General features: G+C 47.3%; 1 protein-coding gene across 2 annotated transcripts in view; it reads right to left on the bottom strand.

Annotated features, from left to right (window-relative positions):
• The window catches only part of SLC23A1 (solute carrier family 23 member 1), a 580604-nt gene that overhangs the window by 326651 nt on the left and 226641 nt on the right, over nucleotides 1–27312 (bottom strand). For both annotated transcript variants that reach the window (XM_082255678.1, XM_082255677.1), the window contains one exon: nucleotides 12202–12383. In XM_082255678.1, coding sequence (XP_082111804.1) covers nucleotides 12202–12383 — 182 coding nt within the window. The remainder of the gene's footprint in view (nucleotides 1–12201; nucleotides 12384–27312) is intronic.

Raw genomic sequence — 27312 nt, forward strand, 5'->3', positions numbered from 1 at the left:
GTATTTCCCACAATTCTAATCGAATACTGGCGCCTCTGTGTGAACTGCAGAGGGGATGGGCTGAGATCCCCCTCTGACAGCTACGGTATGAGAGGAGAAAGACAGAATCAGCTGAGAGCGGAGCGGCGATGCAGGGAAGGTATTTCACAGTATTATATTACAAAAACACACATTGGACATTATTTAAAACACTAATAAAGTTGCTTCCTAGGATTTTTCCTACACTAAACTAGGGCTTATTTTCAGGGTAGGGCTTATATTGCAGCCCTCCCCAAAAATAACACTAGGTCTTACTTTCAGGGTAGGTCTTACTTTCGGGGAAACACGTTATCCCTCCCAAATCTCCAAAAAAACTTCAACTATTTCAATACATCACAAAATAATTTCAAAATAAACAAGTCTAAATGCGAAGCACTAAACATTTCTCTTACAGATTCCAAAGTTGACCATTGTAAGAAATCATTCCCTTTCACATGGAAAACTGATTCCATCACCTATTTGGGGATAGAAATTCCACATAAACTACAGGACTTATACAAAATGAATCACATGGTCAAATTACAAATAATTTTTCAAGATCTCAAAAAATGGCATCAAGCACATTTTTCTTGGTTAATGTATTGCCCCATATAATTTATCTTTTTCAAACAATACCTATCCAAATTCCTTCTAGTTCCTTTCCTTCCATTAACAGAGCAGTCAGAACCTTCATTTGGCAACATAAATCTCCACGCATAAAATTCTCAACATTAACCAGACCTAAAACAAAAGGAGGAAAGGGAATTCCAGATGTCCTGCTTTACTACAAAGCATCACACCTCCTACGAATAGTTGACTGGCACACTCAATCACAGAAAAAAGATTGGGTTGAGTTGGAAAATACTTTCACTAAGCTTCCTATCCAATGCACCCCGTGGATTTCATATACTGAATTACCAAACTTGCTGAAAAAATCACCCTCTCATTGGTCCCACTATACGCTGCTTTCACTCTTCCAACTCCAAACATTCTTTGACAGGACAACTTGGTCCCTTAACCCCGATTCTACTCAATCCTCTTTCCACCAGGCCAAACACGTCACTCATTACACAATACTCCATCTGACATGGGTATATGAATATTACACCTATTGCAAAATGGGAAATTGCCATCACACCCCGAGTTAAAAGCGAAACTTCAAAACACTTCATTAACGTTTTGGGAATATGCTCAATTACACTACTTCATCACCCCTATAATTAAAAAATTAAGCTCCCAACAATCAGTTTTCACAAAGTTTGAAAAACTATGCACTGCATCTTGTCCACAACAACACTTGCTATCTAAAATTCACGTACTACTCTGGGACACATGCTCAACTCATCTAGGCAAACTGAGTGATGATTGGAGTGAAGCTCTAAATACAGAGATTCAAGAAAAACATTGGGAAAACATTTATAGGAATATTCTCAATGGATCGATAAATGTATCCATACAGGAGAATAACTACAAAATCCTCACAAAATGGTACCGCACTCCATATGTACTAAACAAATTTAATTCTGAAATCTCTAACCTCTGTTTGCATTGTAAAACACAGTCTGCAGATATGCTTCATATCTGGTGGACCTGTCCGTCCATCAAACCATTTTGGAACGTGGTCCGTCAATACATTACAAAAATAACAAACCAAACCATCGAGCTACTACCTGCTCAATTCCTCTTACATCACTTTCCTGATCCCCCCTCCTATATACTTTAGATCACAATGATCAATGCCGCAAAGTTATGTATCCCCAGATTATGGGGCACTTCTCAAATACCTTCATTACAAACTTGGATACTCCAAATTGAGAAGATTTCAGAAATGGAGGAACTGATCTCCACCGCACATGATAACCCTATCCGTTATTCTGATATTTGGAAAGATTGGATCTCTTTTCGTAATTCATCTGAGTTTCAAAAATTGAGTAATATTCCGCTAAATTGAGACATTCTCTCCTGTAACAACATTCCATTTAAAAATATTCTATCAGATATATATCTTTTCCCACTAATCATAAAACAGATCTGTTTGAAATAAGAAATAATAGCTTTTGAATTATTATTATTATTTTACAGGATTTATATAGCGCCAACAGTTTGCACAGCGCTTTACAACGTGAGGGAATACAATACAGTTACAATACAGTTCAAAACAGGAGGAACTAGAGGGCCCTGCTCGTTAGAGCTTACAATCTAGAAGGGAGGGTCAAGTGAAACAAAAGGCAATAACCGTGGGGGATGGGTTGATGGAGAAAATGGAGGTACATTTGCTAAGTGTTGGTAGGATAGGCTTCTCTGAAAAGGAGGGTTTTCAGAGATTGGCTAAAAAATAGAGTAGGAGATAATCGGACAGATAAGGGTAAGGAGTTCCATAGGATTGGAGAGGCTCTGGAAAAGTCCTGTAGGCGAGCATGGGAGGAGGTGACGAGAGGGCTAGAGAGCAGGAGGTTTTGAGAGAAACGAAGAGAGCGATTAGGTTGGTATTTTAAGACGAGGCTGGTGATGTAGCTGAGGGCTAAGCTGTGGATTGCTTTGTAAGATGTTGTTAGTATTTTGAATTGAATTCATTGGGTGAGCGGAAGCCATTGGAGGGCTTGACAGAGGGGAGAAGCGGACACTGAGCGATTGGTAAGGTGGATGAGTCTGGCGGCAGAATTCAAGATGGATTGAAGGGGGGATAGCCTGTGTAGAGGTAAGCCAACGAGAAGGGAGTTGCAGTAGTCGAGGCGCGAGATGACCAGAGAGTGAACTAGGAGTTTTGTTGTGTCTTTGGTTAGAAAGGGGCGTATTTTGGAGATGTTGCGGAGGCAGAGGCGGCAAGATTTGGACAGCGATTGGATGTGGGGTTTAAAGGAGAGTTCAGAGTCCAGGACAACACCTAAGACCTTGGCGTGCGGGGATGGGCTGATAGTAATGTCATCGATATTGATGGAGAAATCAGGGGAAGGGGCACGTGGTGGAGGAAAAATTATAAGCATGGTTTTGGATGGATTGAGTTTGAGGCAGTGGTGTGACATCCAGACTGATATATCTGATAGACTGAGGGAGAGAGCTGAGGGGTGGATAAATAGATTTGGGTATCGTCAGCATAGAGATGGTATTGGATCAGCTGACCCAGAGAGGAGGTGTAGATTGAAAATAGGAGGGGTCCAAGAACAGAGCCTTGGGGGACCCCAACAAAGAAGGGAAGAAAAGAGGAGGAAGTAGAATTGTACACAACGCTAAAGGTGTGGTTGGATAAGTAGGAAGATAACCAGTGAAGAGTGCAGTCACGGAGACCAAAGGCGTGGAGTTTTTTGAGGAGGAGGGGATGGTCAACCGTATCAAAGGCAGCAGAAAGGTCCAGAAGTAGGAGTACAGAATAGTGTCCATTAGTTTTGGCCATTAGTAGATCGTTTGTCAGTTTAGGAGAGCAGTTTCAGTGGAGTGTTGAGGCCGAAATCCGGACTGAAGGGGATCAAGGAGGCAATTCTCGGCAAGGTGGTCGCACAGTCGGTTGTAAACTAGACGTTCGAGGAGTTTGGATGAAAATGGGAGCAAGGAAATAGGGCGTAGGTTGTTCAGATCGGTTGGGTCCAGTGAGGGCTTTTTGAGTATGGGTCTGACTAGTGCATGTTTTAGAGAGTTGGGGAAGATGCCAGAAGAGAGGGAGATATTGAAGATGTGGGTTAGAGAGTGTAGCATAGGACCAGAGGGTGACCGTAGCATTTGCGAGGGAACAGGATCCAGAGGGAAGGTGGTTAAGTGGACGTTAGCAAGTAGGTTAGCAACCTCGTCTGTAGTGGCGGGGTTGAATGAGGGAAGTAATGATCGCACCTGTGGGCATGAAGCATAAGGCATGGAAGGTATCTGAACAGCAACGATCTCCTTGCGAATTGTATCAATCTTCTGTTTGATGTGGTGGGCAATCTCCTGGGCAGTGAGTGAGTCGGTGGGAGGGGGTAGTGGAGGTTGGAGTAGAGAGTTAAAGGTAGCGAAGAGTTGCCGGGGGCATGATGACAGGCTGTTAATGAGAGTGATAAAATAGGTCTGCTTGACAGTGTGGAGACTGGAATTGTATTTTTGGAGGGCAGATTTATATTGGTTGAAATCCTTCTGAGACCTAGTCTTACGCCATAGGCGCTCAAGAGCACGGCTATGCTTTTTCAGACTTCTAGTGTTTTCGGTTTGCCAAGGTTGAAGGGGTCAGGGCCTGATTCGGTGTGTGGTGAGGGGGGCCAGTGTGTCCAGGGAGGCTAAGAGTGAAGCGTTGTAGACAGAAGTGGCTAGGTTGGCGCAGGACAGGGGTGCGATTTTGTCATAGAGGTGGTTGGTAGCAGAGTAGAGAAGAGAAGGGTTGAGATGGAGTAGGTTTCTGCGGGTAACTGTACGGTAGCTGGAGGGAGAGGAGGCGAAGGAGAGGGAGAGAGTGAAACTAATAAGGTAGTGATCAGAGAGAGGGAAAGGAATGTTTGAAAGGTTGTGCGGAGTGCATAGGTGGGAGAAGACAAGGTCAAGGATATTGCCTTCAGAGTGAGTAGAGGCATTTATCCATTGCTTCAGGTCAAAGGAGGAGGTTAGACTGAGAAGTTTGGAAGTGGTAAGAGTGTTAGTATCAATAGGGATGTTGAAGTCACCGAGAATGATTGTGGGGATTTCAGAAGAGAGAAAGTAGGGTAGCCAGGCAGAGAAGTCGTCAAGAAAGGTCGATACTGGTCCAGGGGGGCGGTAGATCACAGCTATCCTTTAGAGAAACTGGGGAGAAAAGACGAATGCAGTGTACCTCAAATGAGGATAGTGACAGAGAGGGAGGTGGGTGGAGTACCTGAAAGGTGCTATGTGGGGCTAGAAGGATCCCGACACCCCCTCCCTTGCGTCCATTGGGTCTAGGGGAGTGAGTCCATAGAAGACCACCTTGGGATAGGGCAGCAGAAGACGTAGTGTCGGATTCGTGAAGCCAGGTTTCGGTGATGGCGAGTAGATTAAATGAGTTAGCGATGAAAAGGTCATGGAGAGAGGTGAGTTTGTTACAGACTGAGCGGGCGTTCCAAAGGGCGCAAGAGAAAGGGAGTCTGGTCTTGGGAAGAAGAGAGATGGGAACTAGATTGTGCTGAGTGCGGCTGCAGCCAGAGGGTGAAGGGTTAGTGGTGTGTTGAGTATGGGTAAATGATGGAGGCCCAGGGTTTGGGGATATGTCTCCAGAGGCTAGGAGAAGCAGAAAGGTGAGGGTGGTAATATGAGAATGTGATTTATATGAAGGGACATGCCTCAGTGTCCTGGAGGATTTGTGTGCGTGTGGATTTAGAAGTAGCAGGAGATGGTGAGTGCAGTAATAAGGAGAGGACAGAAGTGAGGGTTATATATATAAGCTGTGGGGTGGAGAAGAGGGGAGAAGCAGAAAGAGTTTAAGGATAACGGACACTGCTGTCAGAAGGAGTGGTAGAGAGTGCATTGTACAAGGAGAGAGCTGAAGGGATAAAAAGAACACCTGCAGTCTATGTGGTGTATATCTCAGCCTTTTCTGTGTTCATTCTCTTTGTGCATTCTCTGAAGTGTAGAATCAGAAGTGTATCCCACTTGTAGAAATTCGCCCCCACTTTGAGAAAATAGCCCCCAAAGCACATGTGCCCCCTTGCACATGTGCCTTCCCCAAGAGATGGCTTCATATATACTGTTAGAGATGGGGAGGGTTCTTTACAATTAAATAATCAAGAGTTGATAAGAGAAAGCTGGCTACACTGGGCAGGGATTTAACTTCACAGACTGATTTATATGGGACACCAAATGGAGATGGCTCCAAAGGCTAGAAGCCATATAAAGGGTAATAAATTAAATATAAGGTAAGAGAAAACATAGCAAACTACAATCTACAGATGCTTAAACAAAATAAACACAACATATTTAACAGAACATGGAAAAGCAGGTTTTAGAGATTCAACTATGGGTGGAGTGGGGATAGATTAAGAATGAAGTAACATCAGTGGAAACACACCATAGATTAAGACAGACGCATAAAGACAAGCAGTGATCAGAAGCGCATTTTTCAATGAAGTAACATCAGTGGAAAATTGATATCCCCCCTTCTTATCCCCCTTCACTCCCCTCCTTGTGCTGGTAACAGGGATATATATCTCTCCCCTTTATCCTCCTGGATTCAAAATTTGTTCTGTATCATTAGGCTTTTCACAACAATTTATTATCTGTACTATTATTGATTCATGTATAGACTATATACCACAAAGTTCACAATGTAATACTCTGTTTTTGTTATACCATGTTTCTTCAATCAACTTTTTGGAAAAAATAAATAAATAAAAAAAAAAAGAACAATATTATACTGCAGAAAGCAGAACATTTCAGCATGTTCATGTTCACCTGTTAAACGGCTTTTGTTTTTTTCATATAATGCTGCCACTTCATTAACATGCTCACTTGGTACCGAAGTAGAGGAGGACAGAGGAGCAGAGAGAGAGAGAGAGAGAGAGGTATCTTCTAGCATGGGAAGCAAGTCTTTTGTAGCGTGCCTCATTTTCTTTCCACCACTGAAGAGGATCACCACTTCTTCTGTTAATTACTGGTTCCTTCAAAAAGAGATGAAGTTCCTCATCCAGGCTCATTATTGCAGATTCAGAAGAATCCTCCGCATGAGGCCCCAATAAAACACTGAAAATGTCATGATCAATTCGACCACGATGAAGAAGATTCTCTTCTGTTTGTTGTCGTCTTTTTGGACATTTTTGCATCATGCTGCTCTTTCAGATTATAAAAATGCTGTTCTGGACTTGTCTTTTCGGCAGGAACCTCCTGCACCTCCTGTTGAATATCTTATGTCAGCCATTGTTTTGACTTGGCCAAAACATCATCAGAAGAGAAAGCATGGTTCTTATATTGAGGATTCAAAAGACTTGCTAGCACAACATTTTAAATCTCTTCCTGCTTCTCAAAACATATATCAAATCAAAGCTCTCTGGCTTGACAGACCATCATTTGAAAGTTGGAGGGTGTTGTGTGCCAGTACACTGAGGTCTGACATATCAGCAAGCCTCATTCATTTCCACATGTTTGCTCCACTATCTCGAAGGAGCACAAGCATCAGTCAGTCTTTGGTGATTCCCCATTCTTCAAGCATGCCTAGAAACATTTCTCTACTGTACTCCACAGTGTGGGATCCTTGCATAACTTTTGTATTCAAGACCAATTGCCTTTTTGTCCATCCGCTGTCAATGAAGTGGCATGTAAGATTCATTACTGACTCTGGCCTCCTCCTGACCAGCAGTCAGTCGTGAATGAGAGTGAGTTGCCAGCATTCTCTGGTTGCAGCATAGCCTTTACTTTCTCAACGACCTTTTGGTGAATATTTCCCAGCATTTTGGTTCGATAATACTTCTCACTCTTCAGTGTGTTCCTGGGCTCAAGTATGGACATTAACCCCTAAATCCTGAGTCAGACACCATTGTAAATGGTTGGTTATCAGTGACCATCATCTCTGATTACTCTGTCCAGCAGTTGGGATCTTCCATCTGAATCTAGACTGTGACACCTGTTTTTCTTTTCTGAAACATACAGTATATGGTATTGTTGCCTGGGATAGTGGAGGAGTTATTTCAAAATCACATTGATATTCAATTTGTTTTTTCTGTGCTGCATGATATAATTCAATATGATGAACTCTTAGATGGGCCCAAAGATTTGATGTATTTTTTTTTTTTTTTGCAGTTACTGATCCCATGCTTATATTGTTTGTGCATGTGTTGCACACTGCTGCTTTTCCTGGAGATGGTTGAGATGAGAAATAGTCCCAGACCACACTTTTACTTTTTCTGTTTTCATCCATCTCCATTGCAATTTGAAAGAGACAATACGGTTGAAAAAATTGGCTGGCTGGCTGGCTGGCTGGCTGCTGGCACCCTGCCCTGCTGTGGGTGGCTTTCTGGCACCCTGTTGTGGGTCAATGGCTGATGCCTGGCAGTGTAGGTGGCCTGCTGGCACCTTGTTGTGGGGTGACTATCTGCTGTCACCCTGTTGTGGGTCAGTGGCTGATGCCTGGCAGTGTGGGTGGCTGGCTGGCACCCTGTTGTGGGTCGGTGGCTGACGCCTGGCAGTGGGGGTGGTTTGCCGGTACCCTGTTGTGGGTTGGTGGCTGGCGCCTGGCAGTGTGGCTTGCTTGGTGTCACCCTCTTTTGGGTGGCTGGCATGGTGTCACCCTGTTGTGGATGGCTGACTTGCTGGAACACTGTGGTGGGTGGCTGCCTTGGTGTCACCTTGTTGTGGGTGGCTGGCTTGCTGGAACACTGTGGTGGGTGGCTGGCTTTGTGTCACCCTGTTGTGGGTGGCTGTCTTGGTGTCACCTTGTTGTGGGTGGCTGGCTTGCTGGAACACTGTGGTGGGTGGCTGGCTTTGTGTCACCCTGGTGTGGGTGGCTGGCTTGCTGGAACATTGGTGGATGGCTGGCTTGGTGTCACCCTGTTGTGGGTGGATGGCTTGGTATCACCCTGTTGTGGGTGGGTGGCTGGCTTGGTGTCCCCCTGTTGTGGGTGGCCGGCTTGCTGGAACACTGTGGTGGGTGGGTGGCTGGCTTGGTGTCACCCTGTTGTGGGTGGCTTGCTTGCTCGAAAACTGTGGTGGCTGGCTGGCTTGGTGTCACCCTGTTGTGGGTGGCTTGCTTGCTCGAAAACTGTGGTGGGTGGCTTGCTTGGTGTCACCCTGTTATGGTGCGCTTGCTTGGTGTCACCTTGTTGTGATACGCTGGCTTGGGGTTACCCTGTTGTGGGTGGCTGGCTTGGTGTCACCCTGTTGTGGGTGACTGGCTTGCTGGAACACTGTGGTGGCTGGCTGGCTGGCTTGCTGGAACACTGTGGTGGCTTGCTTGGTGTCACCCTATTGTGGGTGGCTGGCTTGGTGTCACCCTGTTGTGGGTGGCTGGCTTGGTGTCACCCTGTTGTGGGTGGCTGGCTTGCTGGAACACTGTGGTGAGTGGCTGGCTTGGTGTCACCCTGTTGTGGGTGGCTGGCTTGCTGGAACACTGTGGTGGGTGGCTGGCTTGGTGTCACCCTGTTGTGGGTGGTTGGCTTGGTGTCACCCTGTTGTGGGTGGCTGGCTGGCTTGGTGTCACTCACCCTGGCCAGTTGTGGGTGGCTGGCTTGCTGGAACACTGTGGTGGGTGGCTGGCTTGCTGAAACTCTGTTGTGGGGTCGGTGGCTGGCTGCTGGCACCCTATTGTGGGGTGGGTGGCTGGATGCTGGCCTGGCACCCTGTTGTGGGTCGATGGCTGGCGGCTGGCACCCTGTGGTGGGTGGCTGGCTGGCACCCTGTGGTGGGTGGCTGAGGCCAGGGCCTTTGGGTGGCTGGCTGGCACTGTGACGGGACTGCAGTTGCACACACTGTCCGAGGCGTGGGAGGCGGTCTTAGAAGGCAGAACGTTTCAAATTATAGGCCCAACACGCGAAGACACGTGAAGCAACACACGCAATGATGTCACGTGTGTGCCATCGACAATATCGGCAATATCGGTAACTTCCGGGCCGATTCCGATATATCGGGGAAAGTGCATATCGCCCCTCGATATTTTGGCCTTGCCAATAATCGGTCGATCCCTAATCCCTTGTAATAGAAATAAGCAGAACAGGTCCTCTTTAATGTGAGACCCCAGATCTCACATCTACACTAAAATGCAAAAAAAAGGGTCTTTTTTTTCATGATGAAAACAAATGAGCCCTTTAAGGCCTTTGGAAGGAAGCGACATATGACGTTGCTCTGGGCCTCCAAGGCCATAGAGTCGAGTGGGGGCTATCTTGCCCTCACTTGACTTCCTGCCTAAGAGGAGAGAGGAGCGGATTGTTTTTGCCTCTACCGACGGCTCCTGTAAGCAGGGAAAATGACCGGGAAGCGGCAGAAGGGGACACCTCTCCTGCCGCCCATGAAGGTGAAACCGCGGCAAATCCGCCGCTGGGACCACCTTTATGTTAAAGCGGACTGTCCGCTGTTTAAATACATACCGGGATTATGGCAGCTATCTGCTGCCATAACCCCGGTATTTAACGTCAAATTACTGACGTATATTTACAGTGGGTGGTCCAGAATTGGTTAAGCTTTGACATTAAACTTGGAAGTTGATTGGTTACTATGCAGAACTAAACCAGATTCTGGGTGTACCAGTTTTAGTAAATCCCACACATTGCATTTTGAAGAGTAAATGGTACTGGCTAAGCTCTCTTTTTAGTCTTTACAGAGGTAACCACTTGCCGCTAGACATGTGCAATTAGTTTCAGCCCAAATATAATTTCAGACAAATGTTTGGTTATTCTGAGATTTGGATGTATCCAAATCTCTGAATGAAATAACAAATTTAGTTGAAATTCATTTAATTTCATTTTGTATATTAATTTTCTAACAAATGCCATGTTTTCGGGAACAATTCAAATTTGGATCAGTCTAAAAATGATCAACCAATTTGAATTCTGTGTCAAAAATAGCTGGCTGTTAAGGAGCGGGCTGGGAAGGCAGGTTCCCGCATCCTTAAGGACCAATGACTCATCAGCTGTCAGCTTCCCCAGTGACAGCTGAATATAAAACAAGAATATCTGGAAATGAAAAATGATTTAAAAAAATAGCATAGGGTCCACCCCCTATGCATACCAGACCCTCATCCGAGCATGCGCCCCTCCTTCTGAATCATAAAAGGCCACATGCCCTCAACATGGGGGGGGGGGTGCTTTGGACTCTGCCACAAAGCCCCCCCAAAGCACCTTGTCCCCAAGTCGATGGGTACAAGGGTCTCTTCCTCACAACCGTGGCCCAGTGGTTGTGGGGGTCTGCGGGCAGGGCGCTTATCGGAATCTGCAAGCCCCCTTTAACAAGGGGGCCCCCAGATCCCAGCCTACCCCCCATGTAAACAAGGGGGGTGACGGCGGCAGTCGTGATTGACGTTGGATCTACACTGGGAGACATTTTTAAAAATTTCTTAATAAGGAATTGTCAAACGCTTGTGTGTTTGCTGTGTTTTTATTTAAAACTGGTAAAGAAAAAGTCCCCTCGTCTCTCCACCACATGGGGAGACTCTAGGGAATGGGGATTTTGAAGTGCCACAAAAAATCAAAGTAACACAATACATAAAATAACAACCTTGTCTATTTATATAAATTAAAAAGCAGAGTGAGAACTCTATAATATAGTGTTTCAAAAATATAGGCATATATAAAAATCATCTGTGCAGAGAAGAGCAAAGAGTTTTTTTTACATGTCAAATCGCATGTCAAATCGGCCTAATGTGAACAGGGGCTAAAGGAGAGTTTTCCTTTTTTCTTGGAAATCCTCATTAACTTGTTCACTCTGACCTCTTTAGGTTTTTATAGTGCAGATTTCTTCAAAAGTTAACCACCTCTAAAAAGGTAATAGTAGGGCTTTTACATGATTTTATTAAATGACTGGAATGTAGTACACAAATCTATGCTTTTTCCCAGGTTCATCACTCTGTGGCAGACTTTTAAAACAAAATTGGCATCCCATTTTCTCTTAAAACACATTTTCCAAAAACACATGGCTCATCCAAGTTGTCAAGGTCATCATTATGTTTGTTAACTGGGAAGGAGCTTCTGAAAAAATACATTTTTAGAACCACATTATGGTGCTCTGTGACAAGATCCAGGGCATCAACAATGCCAAACCATTTTTATTTTCAGGGAAGAAAAGTGTCACCCTAATCTACAAGGAAATCCAGTCAGGAGCGGGCCGTCCATTGGGGGCGCAGGAGCGCCGCCCCCCCCTATCCATGCGTCCAGCCCCCTAATCTACATGCAGGGCGCTGGACGTATGGATTCCAATGGGTTTTTTTTTTTAAGCACGTGATTAGAGCCAGAGGCTCTAATAGGCTTCAAAAAAGGGTGGGCCCGGGGCGCAGAGCACTGCGCCCCCAGCCCACCCAGTTGTGTGACAATAGCGAATGTCACACAATATTGTGATTTTATTATAGAATGAAATCTAATGTATTATGCCATAAGAAAATTAACACAGAAGTTCTCAAATCCCAGGACCACATCCTCTAGAGCTGTGGATGTTAAATTGTTCTACCATCTACCCTTCAGCTTGTGTTTTTTTGAACATATCATAAGTTTATCTTGGGCCATAACAGCCCCAAAACATGGTATTTAAATTACTTAATGAAAAAAAACACATGCAACAGATATTTAATCCAACACTTACAGAACGGATATGCCCCAGTGAGTCCCAGCTCTTTGTCCTGCAGCTTCAAACACTGAAAGTCCAATCAGGGAGATTGTTGGCGCAACAGTAAGAGGTCCAATATAGTTGAGCAGTGCCCCAGGTAAACCAACAAAGCCAATAATGATTTCAAACAAACTTGACACTATAATTGCTCCCTGTATCTGTAAAGTAAAAGAACAAAAAATAAAACAGATTGCACCAGATGTTCACTGATACAGCACTATTAACTTATGGCACACAGGACCCACATAAGCATTTTCAGACCCAGATACTGTTTCTCATCATAAGAGCATTAGATGCTTGAGCTTTTGCAAATGAAGCACTTAGCCCTACTTGGCACTCATACCTTTCCATGATACACTATATTGTAATTCATCCTGCTCTAACCCGCTCTGTGTTGTTCAGAGCAAAGAAGATCATGCATAGTGTGCTGTACACTTTTTAATGTGTTTATTTTAAATTGCCATCACATATGTTAAAAAATTATTGTGAATGATGGTGGAAACCCCAAAGGATAATCCAAGTATTCATACACTCCAATCTTATTTAAACAAATATACTGTGCAGTCTTCATACACATATAATACTGTATGAATAGTGGTGTAAACCTCTAATACATTCCAAAATGTGTTGTGCTAATATCCAATTTATCTAACTCAAAAGGAATTTATAAATTAAATAAAAGCACAACACATTTCAGAATGGATTGGAGGTTTATACCACTATTCATACAATATTATATGTGTATTAAGATTGCACAGTATATATCAGCCCTCAAATTTTCCACTCGCCTACTCGCATTTTGCGAGTGGAAAATTATGTATGGCGAGCTACTGCCAGGGGAAGAGAGGAGAGGAAAGCCGCCGAAGGATTGGATAATGTCAGCGGCGGATCATCCCGCTCAGCTTTAATTGTAATTGCCGGGCGCTCGCCGACACGCAGTTCCGTCTCCTAGCGCGGCTTCTTTGATAGACAGAACACCTGGCCAACCAGGACGTGTTCTGTCTATCAAAGAAGCCGGGCTAGGAGGCGGGACTGTGTATGTCAGCGAGCGCCCGCTAATTACAATTAAAGCTGAGCGGGATGATCCGCCGCTCCGACATTATCCAGCCAGCAGGACTGATGGAGGGGTTCAAGCCCAAGTTGGAAAAATCGGCAGTACACCGGTACAAGGTAGGGTGGGATGGATGGAAGGATGGCTGCTCTGGCTGGGCGTCTGTGTCATGGGAGGTGGAGGGGCGCTGCCAGGAGTGTTTCTGTGACAGGAGAGAGCGGGATGCGCTCTCTCTGTCTTCTTGCCGGGCTTCACACTCCTGTCAGATCGAGACTTCTCCCCTGAGTCAGAGTGGAGGTGGAGCGGAGGAGAAGACAATTAATTCCTAAAGCTTTGCACGGACAGCTGGCGGGAGAGATGCGGCTGCAGAATGGGAAGAAGATTGCGGCTCAGGAATGACACTGGATGTCAGATCGGGATTATACAGAGTTTGTTATCCCCTCACCTCCGAGTCAAAGCAAGCAATGTGGAAAGGGGGCGGGTAACAAACTCTGTATAGTCCCGATCTGACATCCAGTGTCATTCCTGAGCTGCAATCTTCTTCCCACTCTGCTTCTGCAGCCGCATCTCTCCCGCCAGCTGTCCGTGCAAAGCTTTAGTAATAGGAATCGGCTTCTCCTCCGCTCCTCCTCCGCTCTGACATAAGAAGAGGAGGATCACAGAGCGATGTATCTGGTATCACAGGTGCTGTATCTGAAGTCTGTGACATGCTGGAGGAAAGGGTGAACTACACTGGGGTACAAATCTTATCCTGTCACCTCCCAAATTCCCATCTCAGCACAATCCCCCCCTCCCTCCTAGCACAACCCCCCCATCTCAGCACAGTCCCCCCTCCTAGCACAACCCCCCCATCTCAGCACAGTCCCCCCCCTCCTAGCACAACCCCCCCATCTCAGCACAGTCCCCCCCCTCCTAGCACAACCCCCCCCATCTCAGCACAGTCCCCCCCCTCCTAGCACAACCCCCCATCTCAGCACAGTCCCCCCCCCATCTCAGCACAATCCCCCCCTCCCTCCTAGCACAACCCCCCATCTCAGCACAGTCCCCCCTCCTAGCACAACCCCCCCATCTCAGCACAGTCCCCCCCCCTCCTAGCACAACCCCCCATCTCAGCACAGTCCCCCCCCATCTCAGCACAATCCCCCCCCTCCCTCCTAGCACAACCCCCCATCTCAGCACAGTCCCCCCTCCTAGCACAACCCCCCCCCATCTCAGCACAGTCCCCCCCCCCCTCCTAGCACAACCCCCCCCCCCATCTCAGCACAGTCCCCCCCTCCTAGCACAACCCCCCCCATCTCAGTACAGCCCCCCCCCCTCCTAGCACAACCCCCCATCTCAGCACAGTCCCCCCCCATCTCAGCACAATCCCCCCCTCCCTCCTAGCACAACCCCCCCATCTCAGCACAGCCCCCCCCCCTCCTAGCACAACCCCCCCCCCCCATCTCAGCACAGTCCCCCCCCTCCTAGCACAACCCCCCCCCATCTCAGCACAGTCCCCCCCCTCCTAGCACAACCCCCCCATCTCAGCACAGTCCCCCCCCCCTCCTAGCACAACCCCCCCTCCTAGCACAACCCCCTATCTCAGCACAGCCCCCCCCCCTCCTAGCACAACCCCCCATCTCAGCACAGACCCCCCCCCTCCTAGCACAACCCCCCCATCTCAGCACAGTCCCCCCCCATCTCAGCACAATCCCCCCTCCTAGCACAACCCCCCCATCTCAGCACAATCCCCCCCCTCCCTCCTAGCACAACCCCCCATCTCAGCACAGTCCCCCCTCCTAGCACAACCCCCCCCCATCTCAGCACAGTCCCCCCCCCCTCCTAGCACAACCCCCCCCCCATCTCAGCACAGTCCCCCCCTCCTAGCACAACCCCCCCCATCTCAGTACAGTCCCCCCCCCTCCTAGCACAACCCCCCATCTCAGCACAGTCCCCCCCCATCTCAGCACAATCCCCCCCTCCCTCCTAGCACAACCCCCCCCATCTCAGCACAGCCCCCCCCCCTCCTAGCACAACCCCCCCCCCCCATCTCAGCACAGTCCCCCCCCCTCCTAGCACAACCCCCCCCCATCTCAGCACAGTCCCCCCCCTCCTAGCACAACCCCCCCATCTCAGCACAGTCCCCCCCCCCCTCCTAGCACAACCCCCCCTCCTAGCACAACCCCCTATCTCAGCACAGCCCCCCCCCCCCTCCTAGCACAACCCCCCATCTCAGCACAGACCCCCCCCCCTCCTAGCACAACCCCCCCATCTCAGCACAGTCCCCCCCCATCTCAGCACAATCCCCCCTCCTAGCACAACCCCCCCATCTCAGCACAGTCCCCCCCATCTCAGCACAATCCCCCCCTCCTAGCACAACCCCCCCATCTCAGCACAGTCCCCCCCTCCTAGCACAACCCCCCCATCTCAGCACAGACCCCCCCCCCCTCCTAGCACAATCCCCCCATCTCAGCACAGTCCCTCCCCTCCTAGCACAACCCCCCCATCTCAGCACAATCCCCCCTCCTAGCACAACCCCCCCATCTCAGCACAGTCCCCCCCCCTCTTAGCACAACCCCCCTCCCATATTGATCCCACCTAGAAGTAATCATCTTCTCCCCGCCCCTCATGCTACAAATTCTCTTATTCCAACCCCCCCCCCCCGGGACAATCCCCCAAAAAGTATTTGTACTAGGAGTGGTGGGGAGAAGATGATTACTTCTAAGTGGGATCGATATGGGGGGGGGGGGAGCGGGGTTGTGCTGGGATGGGGAATTTGAGAGGTGACAATATAAGATTTCTTCTAGCAGGGGAATTGGGGGGGGGGAGGGTTCTAGGAGGAGTGATTCGTGCTGGGGGGGGGTGAGGATTTGTGCCAGGAGTGGGGATTTGGGGATCGCCCTTATAGAGATTATTGGAATGGGGTGGGGGGATGGATTTGTGCCAGAACAGGAAATCTTGGGGCTGTTAAAAAGGGGTATTGGGGGGGGGGTTGTGCCAGTAGGAATAATGGGGGTTTTTGTGCTAGGGGGAAAATTTTGATGGGGGGAGGATTTGACGGGTAGGATTTGTTCTAGGAGGTGAAATTTGGGGGGGGGGGGGTACTAGGATGGTGATTTGGGGGTTCCAGACCCTTGATGGGCACTGATTAGGCTGCACTGATGGGCACTGAAAACGTTGTTATTAATATTTATTTTTGTAACTTCTGCATTAATGCAAAAACATTTAACAGTATAATTTTATGGCGTGTTTAGGGGCGGAATTAGGGGCGGGGCAGGGTAGGAGTTGGGTGGGGCAACTGGTGGCGAGTAACCCTTAAGGCCTGGCTAGTAGCTCAGGACTTTAAATTTTGAGCCCTGGTATATATTATATGTTTGAATAAGATTGAAGTGTATTAATACTTGGATTATCATTGGGGATTTTCACCATCATTCACAATTATTTTTCTTTTTTTTTTTTCCAAAATTTTTTTTATTGAAAGTTGAAGTCATACAGCCATATTCAATGAACATAGTAGTCAGTTTCACATCAATAAGTGGAACACTGTAACAGTCAAGAAAATAGAACAATGGCAATCTTATATCTATAGGTATAAAACATTACATCCAAAGAATGCTAGTTTCTGTGAACATTGAACTATACCATGGAAGTGGAGAGGTAAATCCGGCCTGATAACCGTAAAGAAAGAAAACTGATAAGTAAAATTGAACTTCGGACAATATTGTTAATAATCTTTCAAATAATACTTGGTTCTTGAATAATCTTTGAGAGAGCATAATCTAATGGTATGTGACCGAGGTCACTTAACATATGAGTAAGTATGTAGAGTGAACGGGTAATGTTACGTCGCTGTATGATAACTCGTTCATGAGGAAGGTAGTCTGCTCCCCCAACTGGGGGGCAGGTCCTTCAAGTGATATCTTGATGGGAATGGGTGGGGGGGGCAAGGGATAGAGGGGGAAGGATAGGCTAGGATGGCAGACAATCGGGGAGAGGGGGGAGTGGGGGGGGGGAGGGTGTCTTCAGTTTGTCCTCTTCCCAGTTGTGGGCTTATTGAATGAAAATGAAATTGGAATGTTCAATGGGACTTTATAGTCAGGAGAAGGTCGAACCGGGATGGAGCACGACCACCTCCCTCTTTCAGCCCTAGTTTAGGGGAAGGAGGAGTAAATGGCTGGGGGATGGTATATAGTTAAGGTTCCAGTTCAGTCCCTTCCCCGAGAGAGGGTATGTAGCGGTTATGGTGGAATGGAGGGCATGAGTAAGGTTTGTCGTATGCCCATAACATGAGGAGAGTGAAATATCTTATGTATTAAGGTGTAGACGTTAGTAAGGTATGCATAAGTGAGTTACTGAATTCCGTCCAGGGAGCCCAAACGTGGACGTATTTGTCAGTCCTATCTCTAGCAATGGCGATCAATTCTTCAAGTTTAGCAATGGTGTCTACTTTGTTCAGCCATTCCTTGATTGAGGGTGTTGTTTTCGATTTCCAATAAACGGGTATGCAAGATTTGGCCGCGTTTATTAGATGTGGGATAATTGTTTTGCAGTATCTGTGTGGTGGGGTATTAGAGTGATGCAGCAGAAACTGCGCTGGTGAGAAGTTCATTTGGGCGTCTAGGATTTTTGTGGTGATATCATGTACTTGTTTCCAAAAGGGTTGGATCTGGGGATATGACCAATATACGTGGATAAGAGTTCCTGGTTCTCTATGGCATCTCCAACATAGATTTGACAGATTAGGATAGTATTTATGTAGGAGCGTCTGAGTTCTGTACCATCGTGTTTGAAGCTTATAGCAGTTTTCGTCGATGCATAAAGGGAGCTTTTGTGGGAGATGAAGCATATGTTCTTCCAGTCCTGGTCAGTGAGGGGAGTGTCTAAATCAGATTCCCATGCCCGTAATGCTTTATTGGAGTATGTTTGTGAATCTGTGAATAGAAGGTTGTATGTTAGAAAAATGAAATTATGTCTAGGAGAGGAGCTGGTACATAGACGTTCAAAGGGGGTAAGGTCTTTAGAAAGGGTGTTCGTTTGGTTCAGGGAGGCTAGAAAATGTCGGATTTGAAAATAATTCCAGTTGGGGATAGAGGAGTTTGGTCTAAGATATGTGCGGTCTATGAGGGATACCCTGTTGTAGAATTGATGTGCTCTGATTGGTTTATCTTTCCATTGATCTTGCAAAAAGGTTCGAGACATACCTGGCTCGAAAGCTGGATTGAATTTAACCACCGGGGTCATGGGGCCTGGGTTTGAGGAAGTGTGGAATTGTTTACATGCATTCTTAAAAGACGTCAGGGTGGTGTTTAAGAGTGGGTGACGCTTTACAGAAGATGGGATTAAGTCAGGGGTTATCCATGGTAGTGAATGCAGTGGGGTTAAGGAGAAGGAGCTTTCTATGGAGATCCAGTCCTTGGGGAGAGAAAAATTAAGGGCATGGGACTTAGAGAAGTTTATTTTAAAATTGGAAATGATTCGGAACATTCAAAACTCTTTCAGGGGGGATGGGATGGAGAGGAGGGGATTACTGAGGAAGAGTAAAGGCTGCTATTTTACATATGTTTGGGATCCAATTGTTACTCCGTGTATGTTTTGATTGTGTGCAAGGGATCGTAAGAAAGGTTCTAATGTAAGGACAAAGAGGATGGGTGACAAGGGGCATCCCTGTCTAGTCCCGTTGCTGATAGAGAAGGCGTTCAACAGGCATCCATTTACTCGTACTTGAGCTGCAGGTGTGGAGTATAGAGACATAATAAAGCTAAGCAAGCAGCTACCAATGCCAAGGTGGAGGAGAACGTTCTCCATGCAAGTCCAATCTAGGCTGTTGAACGCCTTCTCAGCGACGAGTGAGAGCATGAAGCCTTTGAATTTGTTAGTTGCCATCCAATGGTGTATGTTTATGGCTTTAATTGTGTTGTCCCTGGCTTCACGTCCGGGGAAAAAGCCGACCTGGTCTTTATGGATCGGTTGGGGAATAATTGGAAGAAGCCTGTTGGCAATTATTTTAGCGAATAATTTTATATCGACGTTTAATAATGATATGGGTCTATAATTGGTGATTAGTGTTGGGTCTTTGCTCTCTTTAGGGATGACTGTAATGTGGGCTTCTAGTAGTCTATGTGGTGGAAAAGGGGGGGGTGACAGGGAGTTAAATGCATTAGTCAGTGGGAGGGAAAGTAGTTCTAAAAAGGTCTGATAATAAGGGGCAGTGAAAACGCCGGGGCTTTTGCCTGATTTTAGTTGGGAGATTGCCATCTTTAGTTCGTCTTAGGAAATTGGGCTGTCTATGTCTCGGGATGTTGTGGGTGAGAGAGGTTTAGGGCAATGTTTTTGCAGGAAGGAATGTATTAAGGCGTGTTTATCAGTTTCCGAAGGGGAGGGATCTAAATTGTATAAGTCGGCATAATATTTTTCAAATTGACCTGCGATATCAGGGGTTTTAGTATAAGTGGCTCCTTTGCAGTCTTTGATCGTGTGGATCGAAAGAATGGCTTTTTTTACTGCAGGGCTCTTGCTAAAAATTTGCTGCTTTTGTTTCCAAATTCGTAAAAAAAGTTGCATTTACGTTTGGTTTTGATGTTAAGATCATCTAGCAGGGCTTGTCTATGAAGTAAAAGGTCTTGATATGTACGTTGTGCTTGTGCTCTTTTATGAACAGATTCTAATTCTCTAATTTTTTTAATAAGTGCTTGAGTTTTAGCTTGCTGAGTTTTTTGCTTAGACGATTTAAGAGAGATTAAAACTCCTCTCCTACCACATTTATGTGTTTCCCAGAGTGTGATCGGGGAAACATCTGTGGTGGTGTTATTGTTGAAGAAATATGCAATCATAGAGTGGAGGTGTTGGATATCAGGTTCTTGGGTAAGGAGGGAGGAATCCAATCTCCAGTATTTGGAATGAGGGCTATCTGATGGGATGCTAAGCGTCAGTGTGACTGGGTGGTGGTCGGAGATCATCATTGCTTCAAACGTCGCTTTTTTAATGAGGGGGAGGTCTTTTTGAGAGAGGAAAATGTAATCCAGTCGGGAGTAGCGATTGTGTGGGGAAGTTTAGTCCTTAGTCGAGGGATGGAGGGTGCGCCAAGAGTCATGTAATAAAAGTTCTTGGAGGTGGGATCTGATTTTTTTCAAAGCTCTGAATGTGAGGGAAGAGGTGCCAGATGATGTATCTAGTAGGGGATGTAATGCCACATTAAAATCCCTTCCAAAAATTGTAATACCTTTTTAGAATTCCGCCAAAATATCAGTTGTTTTCTTAAAGAATGTGACCTGAGTAGTGTTGGGACTGTATACATTCACCAGTGTGTATGGTTTGGTCGCGATCATGCCTTTTAAAAAAATGTATCTGCCTTCTGGGTCAATGACAGAAGGGGAATGGGGATTACCTTGGTGGAAGGATGGGTTAGAGGGGGGGGGGTTAGAGGGGGGGTTGGTAAGGTCAAGGGATGGTGTCTGAGGGGAAGGGACAGGAAGGGTTACAAGGGGAATATGAGAACCGAAGAACAAGGTGAGAGCACGGTATCACCCTAACTATACAGAATCCGGATATTAGTGACGAAGAAAAAGAGAGATCTCTTCTCGTCTTGTGGAGGAGAGGGTGGCGTCTGGATCGGGAAGAAGTGTTGGTTGAGTCTTCTACAACTTAGGAGAATCAGGAATAGCATGTAAGAAGAATCCTTAATTGTAGGGGTAGGAATTGAGTATTTAGCGGTGAGACAAGGGTTTTTTCTGCGTGAAATTCAGAGTAATGCATTCCATTAGGTCGGGGGGGAAAGCAGTGGCGTAGCGTGGGTTGTCAGCGCCCGGGGCAAGGCAAGTAATTTGCGCCCCCTAACCTGCAGACTTTTAGCACTCCGAGTCCCTTCCTACAATAGTACTGACCAGCCTGATTCCTATACTGACCTACCAGTCCACTACGCTAACATACCTGATTCCTGTACTGGCCACTATACTGACCTACCTGTCCACGACACTGACACTTACACTGACCTACCTGATTCCTACCTGCCCACTACACTACACTGCCCACTACACTACACTGCCCACTACACTACACTGCCCACTACACTACACTGTCAACTACACTACACTTCACTACACTGTCCACTACACTACCCACTACACTACACTGCCCACTACACTACCCACTACACTACACTGCCCACTACACTACACTGCCCACTACACTACACTGCCCACTACACTGTCAACTACACTACACTTCACTACACTGTCCACTACACTACCCACTACACTACACTACCCACTACACTACACTGCCCACTACACTACCCACTACACTACACTGCCCACTACACTACACTGCCCACTACACTGTCAACTACACTACACTTCACTACACTGTCCACTACACTACCCACTACACTACACTACCCACTACACTACACTGCCCACTACACTACACTGCCCACTACACTGTCAACTACACTACACTTCACTACACTGTCCACTACACTACCCACTACACTACACTGCCCACTACACTACACTGCCCACTACACTACACTACCCACTACACTACACTGTTAACTACGCCTCCTCCCCAGGCTGTGTCTAGTCCTTCAGCCAGCAAAATGACTTACCTGTTTTCATGATCCATCAGCTCTGTCACATGGTGAAGACGAGCCTTACAGGGGGCGGGTCAGGGAGGATTGTGAGAGCTTAGATGCGGGGGGACGGAGGCACATGCAGAGCTGACTTAGAAGACAGCGAGGCGGGCTCCAGAAGCGAGGCGGGGCTCTGCCACTGGCCAGCCCTGCTGCTGCACATGACAATGTTGGCCCAATCACAGGGCGCCGGCCATCGTTTAGCCTGAAGATGGCGGCGGCTGGAGTGACACGCTAGGAAGAATTTTTAAAGTTTGCTAGAGTGACACTGGTGCGGGATGCGCCCCCCCCAAATGTTGCGCCCGGTGCGGCCCGCCCCCCCTGCACCCCCCACGCTACGCCACTGGGGGAAAGGGAGTGTATGTGAGACCTGGAGTGAGTAAAAGAGATTTGCAATTCTGTATATCACTCACACATTCATCTCCTATGAGAGTGATGTCAATTCTGCTTTAGGTATAGATCTATGTTTAATTAGTGAGGTATGTGGAAAGGGTAAAGAGAAAAAGAGAGAGAGAGTCTCTAATATTGCGCTTTGATATAGTAAAAGGTGGTGAAGATTATCAGTCCCCGTGTACTTATTTGGAGAATGTGTTTCAGATAAGCATTCGATACACAGGGGGAGTTAAATTCAAATTAAGGTATAGATAGACCAATCGTCCCTCATATGTCTTCCATATCTCTGTGGAGAATAATATGAGGAGATGATCAGAGGATGATATAAGATTCCTGTACTTTCAGGATATTAAGTGAAATGCTTGAGGGCATTGCCCTATGGGGGAGAAGTTATATTCTGGAGAGCAGTGGCGGCTGGTGAAGTTTTAAGATGGGGGGTGTAAGACCCACCCTTATATTTTGACCCCTCCCATTTCTCAGAAACCCCACCCCTTATATACCCCACCCATTTTGTCCACTGTATTTTGCGAGTGTGAACAATTTCTCCCAATATATCACATATTAAGGGGTTCATCAGTAGTAGTATATCCCAAATTAAGCACTGACCGGAGGCGGCGCTGAGAGAAACCGGAAGTGTGTGTACGTGCGGCAAGGGAGCGAGGAGGAAGAGGAGCTGCGGGGACACGTGCGGGGGGAGCCGCACAAGGGGTGCGGGTGCACCGTGCAGGGGGCCGGTAACCATCAACTGAGCGGCGGTGGAGGACGGGAGCCGCTAGAAGAGCAGAGGGAGCGGCAGCAGGGACGTGAACAACCGCACCAGGATACCGGGTGCAGGGACCGAGGAAGAGCGCGGCGGTGGAGGTCGGAAACTGCCTCCCTTAGTGCCTGGATGAAGAGGAGGAGGACCGTCCGTGCCCAGTGAGGAGGAGGAGACATCCGTCCCAGTGTGTGTGTGTGGCAGCAGCTGTGAGTAAGGCAGCAGCTGCAAACAGGGAGAAAGCTGTGTGACTGAGCTCTGTATGAAATCAATAGCTGTTTGACAGTGCTGCGACTGACTGCTGTGTGACTGTCTCTGCAACAGAGTACCTGGGAAGTCTGGTGAGTATCCTTGCGATTGGTAAGTATCTTGTGACTGGTGAGTATCCTTGCGACTGGTAAGTATCTTGTGACTGGTGAGTACCCTTGCGACTGGTAAGTATCTTGTGACTGGTGAGTATCCTTGCGACTGGTAAGTATCTTGTGACTGGTGAGTATCCTTGCGACTGATAAGTATCTTGTGACTGGTGAGTATCCTTGCGACTGATAAGTATCTTGTGACTGGTGAGTATCCTTGCGACTGGTAAGTATCTTGTGACTGGTGAGTATCCTTGCGACTGGTGAGTATCCTTGCGACTGGTGAGTATTCTTGCGACTGGTGAGTATCTTTGCGACTGGTGAGTATCTTTGCGACTGGTGAGTATCCTTGCGACTGGTGAGTATCTTTGCGACTGGTGAGTATCCTTGCGACTGGTGAGTATCCTTGCGACTGGTGAGTATCTTTGCGACTGGTGAGTATCCTTGCGACTGGTGAGTATCTTTGCCACTGGGAGTATCTTTGCCACTGGTGAGTATCCTGCGACTGGTGAGTATCCTGCGACTGGTGGGTATCTTTGCGACTGGTGAGTATCTTTGCGACTGGTGAGTATCTTGGCGACTGGTGAGTATCTTGGCGACTGGTGAGTATCCTTGCGACTGGTGAGTATCCTGCGACTGGTGAGTATCCTTGCGACTGGTAAGTATCTTGTGACTGGTGAGTATCCTTGCGACTGGTGAGTATCCTTGCGACTGGTAAGTATCTTGTGACTGGTGAGTATCCTTGCGACTAAAAGTATCTTGTGACTGGTGAGTATCCTTGCGACTGGTGAGTATCCTTGCGACTGGTGAGTATCTTTGCGACTGGTGAGTATCTTTGAGACTGGTGAGTATCTTTGAGACTGGTGAGTATCCTTGCGACTGGTGAGTATCTTTGCGACTGGTGAGTATCTTTGCGACTGGTGAGTATCCTTGCGACTGGTGAGTATCTTTGCGACTGGTGAGTATCCTTGCGACTGGTGAGTATCCTTGCGACTGGTGAGTATCCTGCGACTGGTGGGTATCTTTGCGACTGGTGAGTATCTTTGCGACTGGTGAGTATCCTTGCGACTGGTGAGTATCTTGGCGACTGGTGAGTATCCTTGCGACTGGTGAGTATCCTTGCGAATGGTGAGTATCATACGACTGGTGAGTATCCTGCGACTGGTGGGTATCTTTGCGACGGGTGAGTATCTTTGCGACTGGTGAGTATCCTTGCGACTGGTGAGTATCTTTGCCACTGGTGAGTATCTTTGCCACTGGTGAGTATCCTGCGACTGGTGAGTATCCTGCGACTGGTGGGTATCTTTGCGACTGGTGAGTATCTTGCGGCTGGTGAGTATCTTTGCGACTGGTGAGTATCCTTGCGACTGGTGAGTATCCTTGCGACTGGTAAGTATCCTTGCGACTGGTGAGTATCTTTGCGTCTGTTGGATCTTTGCGACTGGTGAGTATCTTAGCGACTGGTTAGTATATTAGCGACTGGTGAGGACCCCAGGTTTAGTACCAGGGGAGACAGAGGTAGTGTAGGTAAGGAAGAGCAGGTCGTTAATATTATCCCCATAGCGTAGAGGGTAATAATGTCCAACAGGATTGCGGATGCCACTCAGTGCACTTCTTGCTGCATGTATGCGTTCCTTGATGAACCAATCGAGGGCGAATACTGCTGTGCAAGATGTGAGCGACTTGTTGCTCTGTTAGACCAGATCCTGGACCTACAGAACACAGTGGCAACACTGCGTGGCATCAACAACCTGGAAAGGAGCTTGGACATTGCCTATCAGGTGCTGGTAGGGGCCAGCATAGAGGAGGGAGGAACAGAGGAGACGCAAGCAGCAGAGGTACGCAGCTGGGTGACTGTTAGGAAGGGTAGAGGGATGAGTGCCAGGGAGGCCAATCCTGAGTTGGTACACCCTAACAAATTTGCCGAGTTGCAGGTTGAGGGGGATATCAACTCAGGGGTGGCAGAGCTGGAGAACGCGCCCTCCCCCAGCTGCCAGGGGAGGGACGGCTCCAGGAAGAAGGGGGGCGGTAACTCAGGAAAGGTTAGAAAGGTTGTGGTAATTGGGGACTCAATTATCAAGAGGACAGAGAGGGCAATCTGTAAAAAAGATCTCGTGAACCGAACAGTTTGTTGTTTACCGGGCGCCCGAGTTCGGCACATCGCAGATCTGGCAGACAGATTGATGTGGGGGGCTGGGGATGACCCAGCGGTCATGGTGCATGTGGGCACTAATGACAAAGTTAAAGGTAGGTGGAGGATCCTTAAGAACGATTTCAGGGACTTAGGTAATAGATTGAGGAAAAGGACCTCCAAGGTGGTTTTCTCTGAAATACTGCCTGTACCCCGAGCCACACAGGAGAGGCAGAGGGAGATTAGGGAACTTAACAAGTGGCTGAGGAATTGGTGTAGGAAGGAGGGGTTTGGGTTCCTGGAGAACTGGGCTGACTTCTCAGTCGGCTACCGGCTCTTTAGTAAGGATGGGCTGCACCTTAATGGGGACGGTACAGCTCTTTTGGGGAGAAAGATGGCCACCAAGTTGGAGGGGCTTTTAAACTAGGAGACGGGGGGAGGGCTCAGAAGTAGAGTCAGTCAGGAGGGAGCAGAGGACTGAAGGCAGCTGTAGGGTCAGCAGCGACAGTAGGTCCACAATGTCAATTGGCAGGTCTGTGCGGGAAAATCTCAGACCAAACAGGAATAAACATAACCGCCAATTGCGCTTAACTTCCGTAAAACTAAGAGGGGTATATGCTAATGCCAGGAGCCTAGCTAATAAAATGGATGAGTTGGAAATATTGGTACATGAGGAGGACATAGACCTTGTGGGAATAACAGAGACTTGGTTCGACCCCTCACATGACTGGCTGGCCAATATCCAAGGGTATTCGGTGTACCGGAAGGACAGGGTAGGAAAAAGAGGGGGAGGGGTATGTCTCTATGTCAAGAACAATATAAAGGTGATAGAAAGGAGTGACATTACGGATGGGATGAGCATGGATTTAGAATCTGTGTGGGTTGAACTCCATAGGGAAGGAGAAAAGGGGATTTTGTGGGGGTTTGCTATAGGCCACCTAACCAAGGGGAGGAGGTAGAGCTGGAATTCTTAGCACTAATGAGTAAAGTGGCAAAATTGGGATCAGTCGTCATATTGGGGGACTTCAATTATCCCGACATTGACTGGGACGAGGGGACTACACACTCACAGAAGGCCCGCCTATTCACGGAAACCTTACTGGATAATTACATGTCACAGTTGGTGGATTCTCCGACTAGAGAAAATGCAGTCCTGGATCTATTGATCACTAATGACCCAGACCTAATCTCGCAGGTAGGAGTCCAGGACAATCTGGGCTCTAGCGATCACAGGATGATCACATTTAGTATAAATAACAATATAACAAGGCAAGTGGGGAACATAAGAACCCTAAACTTCAGAAGGGCAAACTTTCCAAAATTGTACTCATTGATGGAAAGGGTAAACTGGGACCAAACCCTGGGATCCCTGACCACAGAGGAAAAATGGGAATGCTTTAGGAACATATTAGGCAAAGGCATCTTGCAGTGCATTCCTATGGGAAATAAATTTAGAAGAGACAAAACCAAACCTGGCTGGCTAAACCGTAGCGTCAAAAAACTTATTAGGGGAAAAAAATTGGCCTTCAAGAAGTATAAATCAGAGGGCACAGTATCGACTTTCGAGCAATACAAGGAGGCAAATAAGAAAAGTAAACAAGAAATCAAGATGGCTAAAATCAACTTTGAGAGATAAATAGCGGAGGATAGTAAAAAAAACCCAAAGAAATTCTTTAAATATATCAACAACAAAAAAACTAGGGCAGAGCATATTGCACACATAATTAACAATGATGGGAGGATGGTTACAGAGGACACTGAAAAAGCAACCGTGCTGAATGCTTTTTTCTCGTC

This window comes from Pelophylax lessonae (assembly GCF_965119305.1).
Source record: "Pelophylax lessonae genome assembly, chromosome: 4".
Lineage (NCBI taxonomy): Eukaryota > Metazoa > Chordata > Amphibia > Anura > Ranidae > Pelophylax > Pelophylax lessonae.